The sequence below is a fragment of the Asterias amurensis genome, chromosome 6, assembly GCF_032118995.1.
Source record: "Asterias amurensis chromosome 6, ASM3211899v1".
Classification (NCBI taxonomy): domain Eukaryota; kingdom Metazoa; phylum Echinodermata; class Asteroidea; order Forcipulatida; family Asteriidae; genus Asterias; species Asterias amurensis.
The window spans coordinates 17,856,130-17,868,356 of NC_092653.1; the positions used below are offsets into that span (position 1 = coordinate 17,856,130).

The following is a 12,227-nucleotide window of genomic DNA, read 5'->3' on the forward strand; positions in this document are numbered from 1 at the left end:
GTGTGCCCATAGCCTCATTTTGGGTAAGAATTATGATGTCATGCATAAGTATTAAGAGAGGCCTACATGTATGCTTACAATATTTACAACTACTTAGAATTGAACAAATAAATTTTGACTCGAGCGCTGTTTGAACTACCTCCGGACTACAGGCCGAAGTCCCAGAGAAATCCGTGTGCTGGAGGTTCTGTCCCCCAAATGGGAAATTTACATGTTTTAAGTATTGACCCAATTCACCTGGCGTGATCATCAGAATAATCTTGGTTGCGCCATTTGGGCGGTTAATGTCACTGTGTGTTATTCAGTGAAGTGCGCATTTTGGGCGAAGCGGCGTTTACACGTAAACATATTGACCACCAATATGGTGAGCGAGGCACAGTCCCTGCACGTGACTTGCGTGTAAGGGGTCAATAGGGCAATCTACATGTTGGCAGTCTCTTTTTTTTTGGTCATTATCCTTGTTCGGGGTGCCATACAGAAGCCAGAGCGAAGCACCGATTCTTGAACGGTCTGCCATTTTGCATCACCACAATATCTTAACCCATGAAACAGTGGAAATTATAAAGCTGCAAGGGGCGCGTTAGATTGTCTAGTCTCATTTCCAGACTGATATTTACCATCTTGTGTATAGGTGATAGACCCTACCCAGGCTGAACTGACCAATGGAGAGTCTGGTACGGAGACTAGGCAGGGCATCTCCGCCCTGGTGCTAGCCTCTGCCCTCCAGGCGCTGATAGTGAATGCAGGTACTTGCATGGGCAAGGAGGACGCTGGCAAGCTGGTCCTTGAGGCCCTGATAGACGTCCATCAGCCAACTGTTGGTATGTTATCTTTGAAACTTATTGTAAGGCTTGTAAAGAGACTGTAAGCATTCCTACTTGTACTTTATATACTTGGTTTCCGGTAATGCCATGTGTGTATCTACTTGCCATGTAGAGTTTGTTCTTAAGAGAACTGTCTTTCTATATTCTACTATCGCGGAGTAGATTTATCGGAAGGTTCGGGAGACTTGTCAGTTCTGAAAAGAACTGTCCTGCTTTTTAACTACCTGGGCGAAAGGTATAAAAAATTGGCTGGGACTACTACTTTACACATAGGATTGCTATTAACTGCACTACTGCGGGGTGAGTTCTTAAGTTTGTCTCAACGTTGCAACTAGCTTACTCTAGTCATCGTCACGAGACTGTACTTTCTCATGGACACTAAACTATATCAAATGTAGACACAAGGCTTTTAAGAACATTGTACTAAGTAGTTTCCAGGTCAGAAATAAAACAAATTTTTGCACAGTTGCTGGCACAGTTTTTAGGATTTTAGGTGTTTCAATATTTTGGTTTTGTGTGTTTGTCTTTTTAAAACCTGTTCTATTGTGTTATTATTGCTTTAAATTTGTAATATTTTTATTCTCTGTATATGCATCCGCAATTCAGCTTTTTGGCCGCCATGTTTGCTTTTTCTTATTAACCAATAATAACAATGATACTCTCAGTAAATTAATTTGACTTCATGCCTCACCTCTGTTCACTAGCCTCTGTCAGGCCCCTCCTGTGGTCAGCAATTCTTCACAAGCTGAAGCTGGATGCAGTGCAGTTACTGACTGACAACCTAGACGATGTCCTCAAAGCAATCTTGAGTGGAAATTCTTGCTCTACGGAGGTAAGTAGGGTGGAGTGGCTGAGCTGATTAGAGCACCAAACTCAAGCTCTGGTGTTTCTGTTCAGCAGAGTGTGGGTTTGAGTCCAGAACATGTGTCCCTAAGCGAGACACTAAACCGTAATTGCTTCTCTCCACCCAGGGGTAAATGGGTACCTGTGAGGGCAGAGATTAGAGCACCAAACTCAAGCTCTGGTGTTTCTGTTCAGCAGAGTGTGGGTTTGAGTCCTGAACGTGTGTCCCTAAGCGAGACACTAAACCGTAATTGCTTCTCTCCACCCAGGGGTAAATGGGTACCTGTGAGGGCAGAAATGGTTCCTGTGATTGATTTAGCCGAGTAGCACATATTATTTGTTGCACAGGCTGTATACTCCCCAGGGAGCTGAGATGGGTTAAGGTTGGAATTAAATGGCCCAGTGACCGGGGGTTATAATGTTGGAAGCGCTTTGAGACGTAATTTGGGTGTGATAAAGCGCTATATAAAAACTGGTTATTATTGTTTATTATTAAAGGAACGTTACAGAATTGGTAAGAGATAAAAATCTTGAAGATCACAGATTTACATAAAACTTACACGGTCTAATGATGATGATAGTTGAAAACATCCCTTGAAATATTTCTGTCTGAAATGTCATATTTGATGAGAAACAAATAATCTAACTTCACGTTTGGAGTTTATCGCTCAGTGAGCGTTTTATTCATTTTTATTTTGGCATCGATGCAATGCAAAATTTATAATCCGTTTTTTACTATTCTCTCGTGACCCAGATGGCCAATTGATCTCAAACTTCTACAGGTTTGTCAGTTTATGTATATGGTGGATTACATAAAGTGCTTACACTGTCAGCAACTATTTTGTTAGCAAAAACCAATTCTGTAAGGTTCCTGCAAGTCTACACATGGGCTCTTAAGTTGGACATAGAGTCATTGTATTGGGGTAGTACGGTTGGTCTTTTCCCCAAATGTGGACTATTTATTAATCAGGATCTAGTTAGGAAGTGAACAGCATCAGGGTAGTTGTTGGGTGTGTTTATGCAAGCTGGTTCGTAATGGCAACTTTTATATCATGATACAATCCAATAACAGGCTCTGCCGTAGTGCCCTGTGCTTTTGCTGTGGTGCCCTTTGAAAAGTTCCAATACAAATTTACATTAACTTCGAAGAAGTGCCCCTTAGCAGAGGGAAATTGCTATGCCCCTTCAAAATACCAGTTGCAATCAGGATACACGTACCAGTTGAGATAGTCTATTGGTATTGTACCCCATTTGGGTTACTGATTCGGGGCTTTGGTATTTGGAGATGAAAGTGCTCATCAGGTGTTTCCATTGTGACTGTCAAACTCCACCGATGTATTTTCGTGTTTTTTTTTTTGCTAAACTAAAATTAATTTTTCTTAATAGGCATCTTCCAATGCTGCTGCCGCTACCATTGCTAGACTGGCGCCCAAACAGTTCTTCCCAGTGCTAGTCAACCATGCACAGAGTTGCCTCGGGAACCCAGATCTAGCATTAGTAACACAGGAAGAGTATGACATCATGAAAACACCCGAAGGTGAACTATTCAACAAAGCGTTCATCGAAAGGTAAGTTTATTTTAAGTTAAAAACTGGCAGACTAGTGCCTCTAAGGGATGTGCATTGTGTTTATTTTACCGAAATGGTTAATCGAAACTACCATTTAACTGTTTCTACCGATTCCACTCCAAATTGAGAATTGTAAGTATGAGCCAACATGTAAAAGAAGCAAAGTCATCACACCTTCCAGGAGTAAAAATAGAATGCTTTGTTGCAACATGAAGGGAGGGACAACAAAGCAACATCCCTCAAATTACGTAAAAGTATTATCTCCTGACCATGACTAGAGCAAGCTGGTCGAAACGTTGAGACCAATCTAAGAACTCACTACGCGGTAGTGCAGTTTATAACGATCCTTCAAGCTAAAGTAGCTCGGCGGTAGTAGAATACATAGCAAGACAGTTCTCTAAAGAACAAACTCTACCTGGCAAGTAGATACACACATGGTGTTACCGCAAACCAAATATATATTATCATTTTGATGGGCGCTGTCAACAGCAGAAGTGTATCTAGTTTTTTTCTTAACCTCAAGACCTTATTTTTTTATTGACAATTATGAAAAATTCATAGCCCCCAATTTCGATATGGCCTTTGTTTTCGATCGTATGTTTTTTTGATAATGGACAAAGCTATTCACTTTGGTTAAATACAGAATGGCAAGTGACAAGAGCAGTACCGCCAACATGAAGAGAGAGAACAAAGCGTACTCCTTCAAGGAACAGAAGATGGAAATAGAACTACAGAAGGTAAGTTAGAAGAGATTTTTCCTGATAGACGCCATGTATATGGGCAACTTTCATAATTTCACTATCATAAGCGTGGATGCAATTTTTTAGCTGATCGGTTGCATTTATCGTATTGTATTGGTTTCTAGGCTATGCCATTTAAAATTGAAACAAAAAAGGGTACAAAGTGTTGCTGTGCTGTGCATTTCCTCTTTTTTCACAAACTGCAGTTGCATGCCTGGAATTTGTGGTTATTTTTTGGTCGAGCTGTTTAAATATCCTGTGTAAGGTTTGTGGATAAGGCCAAAAGAACTTCATATTTTATCTTTCCTTTTTTTACTTGTTTTAGGAAATGGAAGCAAAGAAGAGAGCAAAAGGAATTAAGATTGAAGTCAAGCTGACCAAGAAGCAGCAAGAAGCTAAAGATGCTGAACTAGCAAAGGAGTCTGCCATCCGGAAACGTCTGGAAAAGGTAATAATGATGCAGTTGACACTGGTATGAACCGGTTTGAACAGGTCTGAACATGTAGTAAGAGGCTACCAAGCAGAAGTGCCTTAAAGCAGTATGAATGCAGTTGAAACTGGTATGAACTGGTTTGAACAGGTGTGAACATATGATAAGAGGCTACCAAGAAGATGTGCCTTATAAAAAACAGTATGGATGAAGTTGAAACTGGTATGAACTGGTTTGAACAAGTTTGAACATGTGATAAGTAGGCCTGGGCGAATAATTCGAATATCTGGTTAATGGCGAATAGGTTTTCCTATCCGTAACCGCGAATGCCTTTTTTTTCTTAACCGGATATCCGCATAGGGCGCGAATACCTATTTACAAACCGGATAATTCTGTAATTACGACCGAGTAACCGGATATTCTTTAATATCCGAATATCCGCGGACGTCGGGCGACAACTGATATGAATTGTTTTGTCTGAATCCTTATGAAACTTCTATTAAAACAGCATAAAAAAGCATATATTTAGTATTTAACTATGCTCACCTCCATGTAGAGTTAAAACAATGACATTTCTGACGTAATTTGTTCAAAGATTACAAAAGTTTTCCTTCACGTAGAGTCAATCACGATGAAAAGAAAAAGCAAATCGCCATCTTTAAATTAGATCCGGTCATTTTTGTGAATGAACCGCGTGACACTGGTCTAAAACTAATATCAATCCGCCATAACATCTCATTCACAGACGAACAGCGCCCTCTAGCGGCAAAAAAAAAATAAATCCATTTTTTAAATAGCGCCCTCTAGCGGCGAAGACAACATTCGAATATCCGGTTAATTTCGGATAGTTGGCCAGAGGTATCCGAATAACAAAATTTCACTATTCGCCCAGCACTAGTGATAAGACACTACCAAGAAGTAGTACTTTAAAACAGTTTGAATGAAGTTGAAACTGGTATGAAATAGTAATCAGTGCCTTGAAACAGTTATGACTCATTTCAACCTGGTATGAACTAGTTTGAACAGTGTCTTATATTTTGTGTTGGTTTTTCTTCAACCATGAAATGTGTTTGTAGTTTGTAATGAATTGTCTTTTGTAGTTGGTATTGAATTTGAATGTTTTTGAAACATTGGGAAACAAATGTCAGTTTTTTATTATAAACTGGGGTGAAATAAATAAAATGATATTGACTTAATCGTTAACTTTTTCTCGCAGCTGGATCAAGACTTAACCACCACTGTCAATCTTCTCCACGCTTGTGCCAGGGGCTGTCCCTCCTCCATGGCACACACCATCCCCACCCTGGTGCCTTGTCTGTTGTCCCTTGTGTCATCCCCTCTGGCAGCCTCTCATGTCACTGAGGTCTTCTTGGCTCTCAGGAGATGTGTGTTCAAGAAGAACCAGATGAATATTGGTAAGTACACTAATGAGTATTGCTAAGTACAAAAATGAATAGCGCTTAGTACAAAAATACAATAACAAATATATCTACATGTACATGTATGTACACTTATTGGCAATTCTATGGTTACTCACGTTACGTTTTTTATGTACTTTTCAGATTCCTTGGGTTGTAATTACCTTACTTAAAGGGTGGCTGCAGTGTTTTTTTTTATTCATTTAAACGATTAAACATGACTTTTTAAACCTGAAATATTTTTTCCTATTTTTTTATTAAATGCGCAAGTATTTTAAAAATAGTTTTCAAGAGATTAGGGGAACCCACCCCGCCCCTAAAAGGGAGCCTTCATTTGCATAAACGTGACATCATGTCGGTAACCCGAGCCGTCGGGCCCCCTGGCTGTGTGCATATAGAGACGTGTGCACTGTGTGGCCTGGTACCTAGGCGCGTGTAGTTAGGGACCAGACTCTTTTTGTTGATGATATGTTTGAATTGTGACGTCGATGGTGGGGGGCAGTAACAATCCACAAAAGGGGGGGGCATGGCGTATTCGCTAATTACACAAGTCAGATATGTCGGGAATAAACAAAACACATTTTATTGATGTTCAATACATATATCAGAAATAAATGACAGAAAAATTAACTGTTTTATTTTAATGCACTGCAGCATCCCTTTAAAAGGTTTAACAACTGTTCTCCTCATAGTAGTTAATGTAGACTTAAACCTAGACCTAGTTCAGCACCAAAGATGAACATTTTCAATTGGGTAAATCTGTTTGTTTTTTATTGCACTCTGCTTGGGAAGAGTCCCAATGTCACCTCAACAAATATAGTCTGCTACATGTACAATGCACTCATACGAATTCAATATTTGTATTGTATTTTTGTTGTTCCACAATGGATTCATTTTGCAGGGCCCAATTTTGTAGAGCTGCTCAATCAGAATTTTTTTTTTTTTTTTTCTGCTAAGCCAAAATGAGCAGAATACCAGTCACTATGCTTGGGCAATATCAACTTATTTTATTCACGATATATCGCCGACAATATATTGCGATATTCGATATAATCGCGATTAATTAAATTTGACATCATCAGTCTTCAAACTCCCAGTGAAAGTTGTAGAAGAGACAGTCATAGCATAAGAGAGATGTTCTAATGACCTACATGTATTCTTCTGGTTTTACTCCAAACCTATGGGGTGCAAGATGTCTTAGCTAGGAAATACATCGCAATACTTAATTGATATCGCCATATATCGCGATATATCGATATTTCGATTAAAACCAAATCGATCCAATATCGAAATCGTTTCCAAATTAGTATCGCGATATTCGATAATATTGTGATATCGCCCAAGCTTACCAGTCTCTGACAGTGCATGTGGCATACATTTTGGAGGATAGCCTTACTCTAGGAAGCATAATTTTGTTGTGCTCTGCTACTCTTTTTGTGTAAGCCTCTCTGAAATTGAGCCCAGTTTTATGAGTGATGCTGCAGTTTTCATCCACTGCGTGATTTTTAACCTCAAATTTGTTTTGATCGACTAGGGGATACGGTTGCCTACTGTACCCTACGGCTGTCTGGTACAGCTTGCCCGATCGACCCCAGCTGGCGTGATGAAGACATCATCAGCATGGCATCCAGAGCTGTCGAGGTCATCCATGCAGGTCAAAATCCCACAGCAGAGATCAACGAAGACGACGACGACGACCTTTCCAGCGATGAGGTCCAGCTTAGTCTCCTCTCAAGGTGTTTTCCAGCGCCGACATTCGCGTACTGCTTCCCGCTGTTGAATCACGTGCTCAGAGACGGCGGCTCGGTCGTCAAGAAGAACGAGGAGGTGGTGGAGAAGGCTCTGGATATCCTTTCTGCACATTCTCAGTTAAGATGCTCTGAGGAACTTGTAGATGAAGTCGATGAGGTAAGTTTTGGGAGTCGGTGCAGTTGCATTCTATAACAGAGGTAGTAATATTATAAGTTATCACACAAGCGCGAGTGGAATATGAAAAAATATAGCGCTTCTGCGTCCCATGGATATGGGACGCAGACGCGCTATATTTTTTTGTATTTCATGAGCGCGCGTGTGATAACGAATTTATCTTCCAGTCTCACTTGCAACGTGCAAAATTTAAAACTTCAGAGCGTTAGTTCACACGCACAAAGTTTAGAATGTCATTTTTGCACTGTCGGTATACGGAGCATGACAAAATGACATTTCACAACACGCACTGTGAAATAAAAACAGAGGAAGTAGGATATAAAACAGAGGTCGTAGCATATATGTTTTTATTCCCCTAGTAGTTTGAGCTTCTGATTGGTGGATTAGCGAGTACTGGAAGATAATAGTATTAATGTACAGTTTGACATACACATGTACATGTAGCATACCTACCAACCAATAAGGTACTCAAGGTGGTTGAACAAGAATAATAATAATAATAATAATAATAATAATAATAATAATAATAATAGTCAGTTTTTATATAGCGCTTTATAGCGCATGTCTCAAAGCGCTTCCAACATTATTACCCCAGATCACTGGGCCTTTTCATTCCATAAACCATCTCAGCTCCCTGGGGAGTACATGTATACAGCTTATGCCGCCAAATGTGTAGCACACTAAGCTAAATCAATCACAAGAACCATCTCTGCAATTCTAGTTAAGTGTCTTGCTCAGGGACGCGAGTGTCACAACTGGGGTTTGAACCCACACTCTGAACAGAATCAGCAGACCTTGAATTCGGTGCTCGTATCCGCTCGGCCACGACACCCCACAAAAGAGAAACACTTTTTTAAGACAGGTTGATTTTTGAAGTATGAGATCCATTTATGCAGTACCATATAACATGTATAAGGACTTAAGGCAGTGGACACTATTGGTAATTACTCAAAACAATTAACATAGTTTTCAAGAAAGAAGTAATTTTCCACGAATTTGATTTTGAAACCTCAGAACTAGATTTTGAGATTTTGAGGTCTCGAAATCATGCATCTGAAAGCAAACAACTTCATGTGACAAGGGTGTTTTTTCTTTCATTATTATCTCGCAACTTCAGTGACCAATTGAGCTCAAACTTTCACAGGTTTGTTATTACATGCATATGTTGAGATACACCAAGTGAGAAGACTGATTTTTGACAATTACCAATAATGTCCAGTGTCTTTAAGAGATGTGGTGCGTTTAGCAGCCACTGCCTGAAACACTAGGGCAAGCCCCATCTCTTAGCAATAAGTGTAAAGAGCTTCTTCTACAAGTTCTATGGTCATTACACAAACTGACAAATACGAGACCTACGACTTCATGTATGTCCCATCTGACGCAGCAATAATGGTTAAAGTGTCTTGATCAAGGGCACAAACTTATAACCTCTAACATACGAAGTAGTATCTTCTTACAGTCATGACCAGGATTTCAACCCACACTCTGCAGCTGCTGACAACACCAGAGCTTGGGTCCGGAGACCTTGACCGCTCGCCCACGACATGGCACACAGTGTTATTGTTGTTACTGTTGTTGTTAAGAAAACATGAGTTCAACAGGTCTTTCGTAAACACAGGTTCTTAATATTCTTTTATCCCCGATGCAAATTTAACATCTGTTAAATCGTTGCGGTACCCACTGCCAAAACATAGGATCCGAATTGCCTCTAGCTACCGGGCAATCTCGGTGGTCCAGTTGGTAAGACACTGCTCTAGAATTGCAAGGGTCGTGGGTTCGAATCCCATCCGTGTAGTTTGCCTGGTTTTTTTTTCACAGGGGTGGGAAAGTACTGAGTTTACAGTGCTACTACACATCAGTGTATGGGTAAAAACCAAAATGAATATTAAATAAAACAAATACTTGTTTGTTTTGATGATGACAGAACGGACCTGAATTGTTGCCACGGCGAGAGATGCTTGAACTTCTGACTCGCCTTATCGGCATCAGCGGACCTAGCCTTCAGCAGACGGCAACCAGTGTATTAGTATATCTGTGCCATAGTGCCAGCGGGCTACCAGGATGTACCATGGCTGAACAAGATGAGATCGATGTGTTGTTGTCAGCATTGCAGTCGTCATGCATGGCTGCACGCGAAGCTGCTCTCATGGTAAGTGTTGTACTTGGCTGGCCTCGGATATGTCATGGCCTATTGAAAACGATACGTAAATAATTTTGGGTTGACTAGAACAGGACTTGAACCTGCGACCTCTGGATTAGTGTGCTGGCACTATACCAATGGAACTCTCTAGCCCTATGGTGCCAGTTCCCCCCCCCACCTTTTTGTCAATATCTTTGTTTGGGTGCAATTGATACATAGATTATTTTGGGTTGAACAAAGACAAATTTACTGGAGTTGGACTTGAACCTGCGGCCTCCGTTTTAATGTGCTTGTGCTGAACCAACTTAGCCAACTACAATCTCAAAATTCTTGGGCCACCCATTTGCAATGATACAATAAACATTCCCTGTTCACATCCCCCTGACAATAAACCTTCTCTCCCCTGTCCCCCCGCTCAAAGTTGATTGAGGAAGAGCCAACATTGCCAGGGGGCACAGGGGCCCAACAAATTATGGCCAGGATTCTAGCCATATTTATGGTGTCAGGTGTATCAAGTATGTCAGTGTGTGTGTTTTCAATGGGGCATCAAAATTAAAGGTGACCGTAGGTCGATGACTCACCCCAAGCTATTCTGCTGGTAATAGTATTAGCCGGCTATGTTCCATTAGGGAACTTGTTTTTTGACCATACAGTCAATGAGTTAAACTAAAGACAGCTAAAAAAGTAACTCCACTGTTGTAAAAGCACCTATAATTTTAAACTTGTTACTCGTATGCTATTAATGAAAATACCAGGAAACGGACAATTTATTTACGGTGATTTTGACACATTGTTTGTAAAAATTGGTCGAGTATTGTTGTCGCGGTATGTGCTTACGGGTTAAAAGGGCACATTTTCATTGTTGCGGTAAACTCCTATTGACATGATCGTCTCTCCTCTGATTTAGCGTGAAGCTAATAGCAGGAATTTTCAAAAGCGGTTCTTGTCAGTAGGAGTTACTGCAACAATGGAAATAGGCACTTTTCACCTGTAAGCACTTACTGCAACAACAATACTCGACTGATTATAACAAACGAGGTGTCAAAATCCCGTAATTAAATTTTCCGTCTCCTGGTATTTTCATTTTCAGAATACGAGTAACAAGTTTAAAATTATAGGTGCTTTTACAACAGGCGAGTTTTGCTGTCTTTATATTGTTTACAAACACATGGCAACGGACCTCATTGTTGCCACAACGCAGGGTGAAACATGTAGCCAGTATTCAGAGATTGTGCTGAGCATTGTGACCAAAAAAAAAATTAGTTTTCTCAAAAACTTTTGTCGTGAGTGCTGTGTCTGACGTCATGATTAAGAACATCAACTCCAGAGTAAAAAAAGTTGTAGTCGGATTCTTAATTGTTTTCCCCCAAATTGTTTTTCAAACAAAACTAAGAAAATAAAAAGTAAAAAATTGTTATTTTCCTTATTAGGGGCTGAAAGAGTTGAATGAAGTTCTTCCCACCATGGATTCAGAGAGAGAGACCGCCCTCAACTTGAGTCATCGTGTCCTCATTGCAAAGCACGACCCAGAGGAGAGTGTCAAGTTAATGGCTGCAGAGTAAGTTCACATTGGTCTCACTTCCAAATAAATCTAATGGATTTGTACATGGTGTCACTGCAAACCTTACTACAGTGTACTACAGTGTATCTCTACCATGTAAAGTTTCAAATTCTATTTGTGGTGTTACTGCAAACTTTACTAGATTGTAACACCACCGTGCAAAGTTTTGAATCCTACTCATGTACACTTGTGACAGACTCTACAAAAACAAGTCGCTTGTCGCACAACCCACTTTCCAGTACAGGGCTGTTGAGTGATGGGAGGGTGAACAAAAAAATATGTAACTTTTTTTTTAATATATGGTTTTATGCTTCTTAGGGTCTATATTTTCACATTTTCTGAAATAGAAACTTAGTTTTTAATCGATAAAGGTAAATAAAACATGTTCTTTTTGGTCATCCCTTAGACATCAATAGTTGATGTTTTCATTAAACAGGCTGTTTCCCCAGTATGGGTTTTCTCAGATTATGACATAATATATTTTTCAAAAGGTCCTAACTTTGTCAAACTGAAGCTTGTATGCTCTTTTTAGCCATGTGTAAAACCCAATAAGTAAATTTTCCCCCTTATGGCTCATTTGCACAGAGCCCATCACATATTGTTACTGCAAACCCTACTAGATTGTATCTCCACCAAATGCAGTTTTAATGTATACAAGTGAAATTGAGGCTGATTGGAAAATTGGCTGGCTCCTTTAATCAAATCTGTGCCAAGATCATACCAGGGTACAGGATCCCAGGCATAGGTGATGGTGGTTTGATAAATTGAATGTATGTT

The 12,227-nt window shown here is 40.1% G+C and overlaps 1 protein-coding gene across 1 annotated transcript in view; it reads left to right on the forward strand.

The window, feature by feature from the left end:
* The window catches only part of LOC139938131 (stalled ribosome sensor GCN1-like), a 114,651-nt gene that overhangs the window by 15,921 nt on the left and 86,503 nt on the right, over nucleotides 1–12,227 (forward strand). The window contains exons 15-23 of the mRNA XM_071933509.1: nucleotides 632–821; nucleotides 1,529–1,656; nucleotides 3,054–3,235; nucleotides 3,879–3,972; nucleotides 4,301–4,423; nucleotides 5,622–5,820; nucleotides 7,358–7,731; nucleotides 9,674–9,898; nucleotides 11,320–11,447. Of these exons, the coding sequence (XP_071789610.1) occupies nucleotides 632–821; nucleotides 1,529–1,656; nucleotides 3,054–3,235; nucleotides 3,879–3,972; nucleotides 4,301–4,423; nucleotides 5,622–5,820; nucleotides 7,358–7,731; nucleotides 9,674–9,898; nucleotides 11,320–11,447 (1,643 nt within the window). The remainder of the gene's footprint in view (nucleotides 1–631; nucleotides 822–1,528; nucleotides 1,657–3,053; nucleotides 3,236–3,878; nucleotides 3,973–4,300; nucleotides 4,424–5,621; nucleotides 5,821–7,357; nucleotides 7,732–9,673; nucleotides 9,899–11,319; nucleotides 11,448–12,227) is intronic.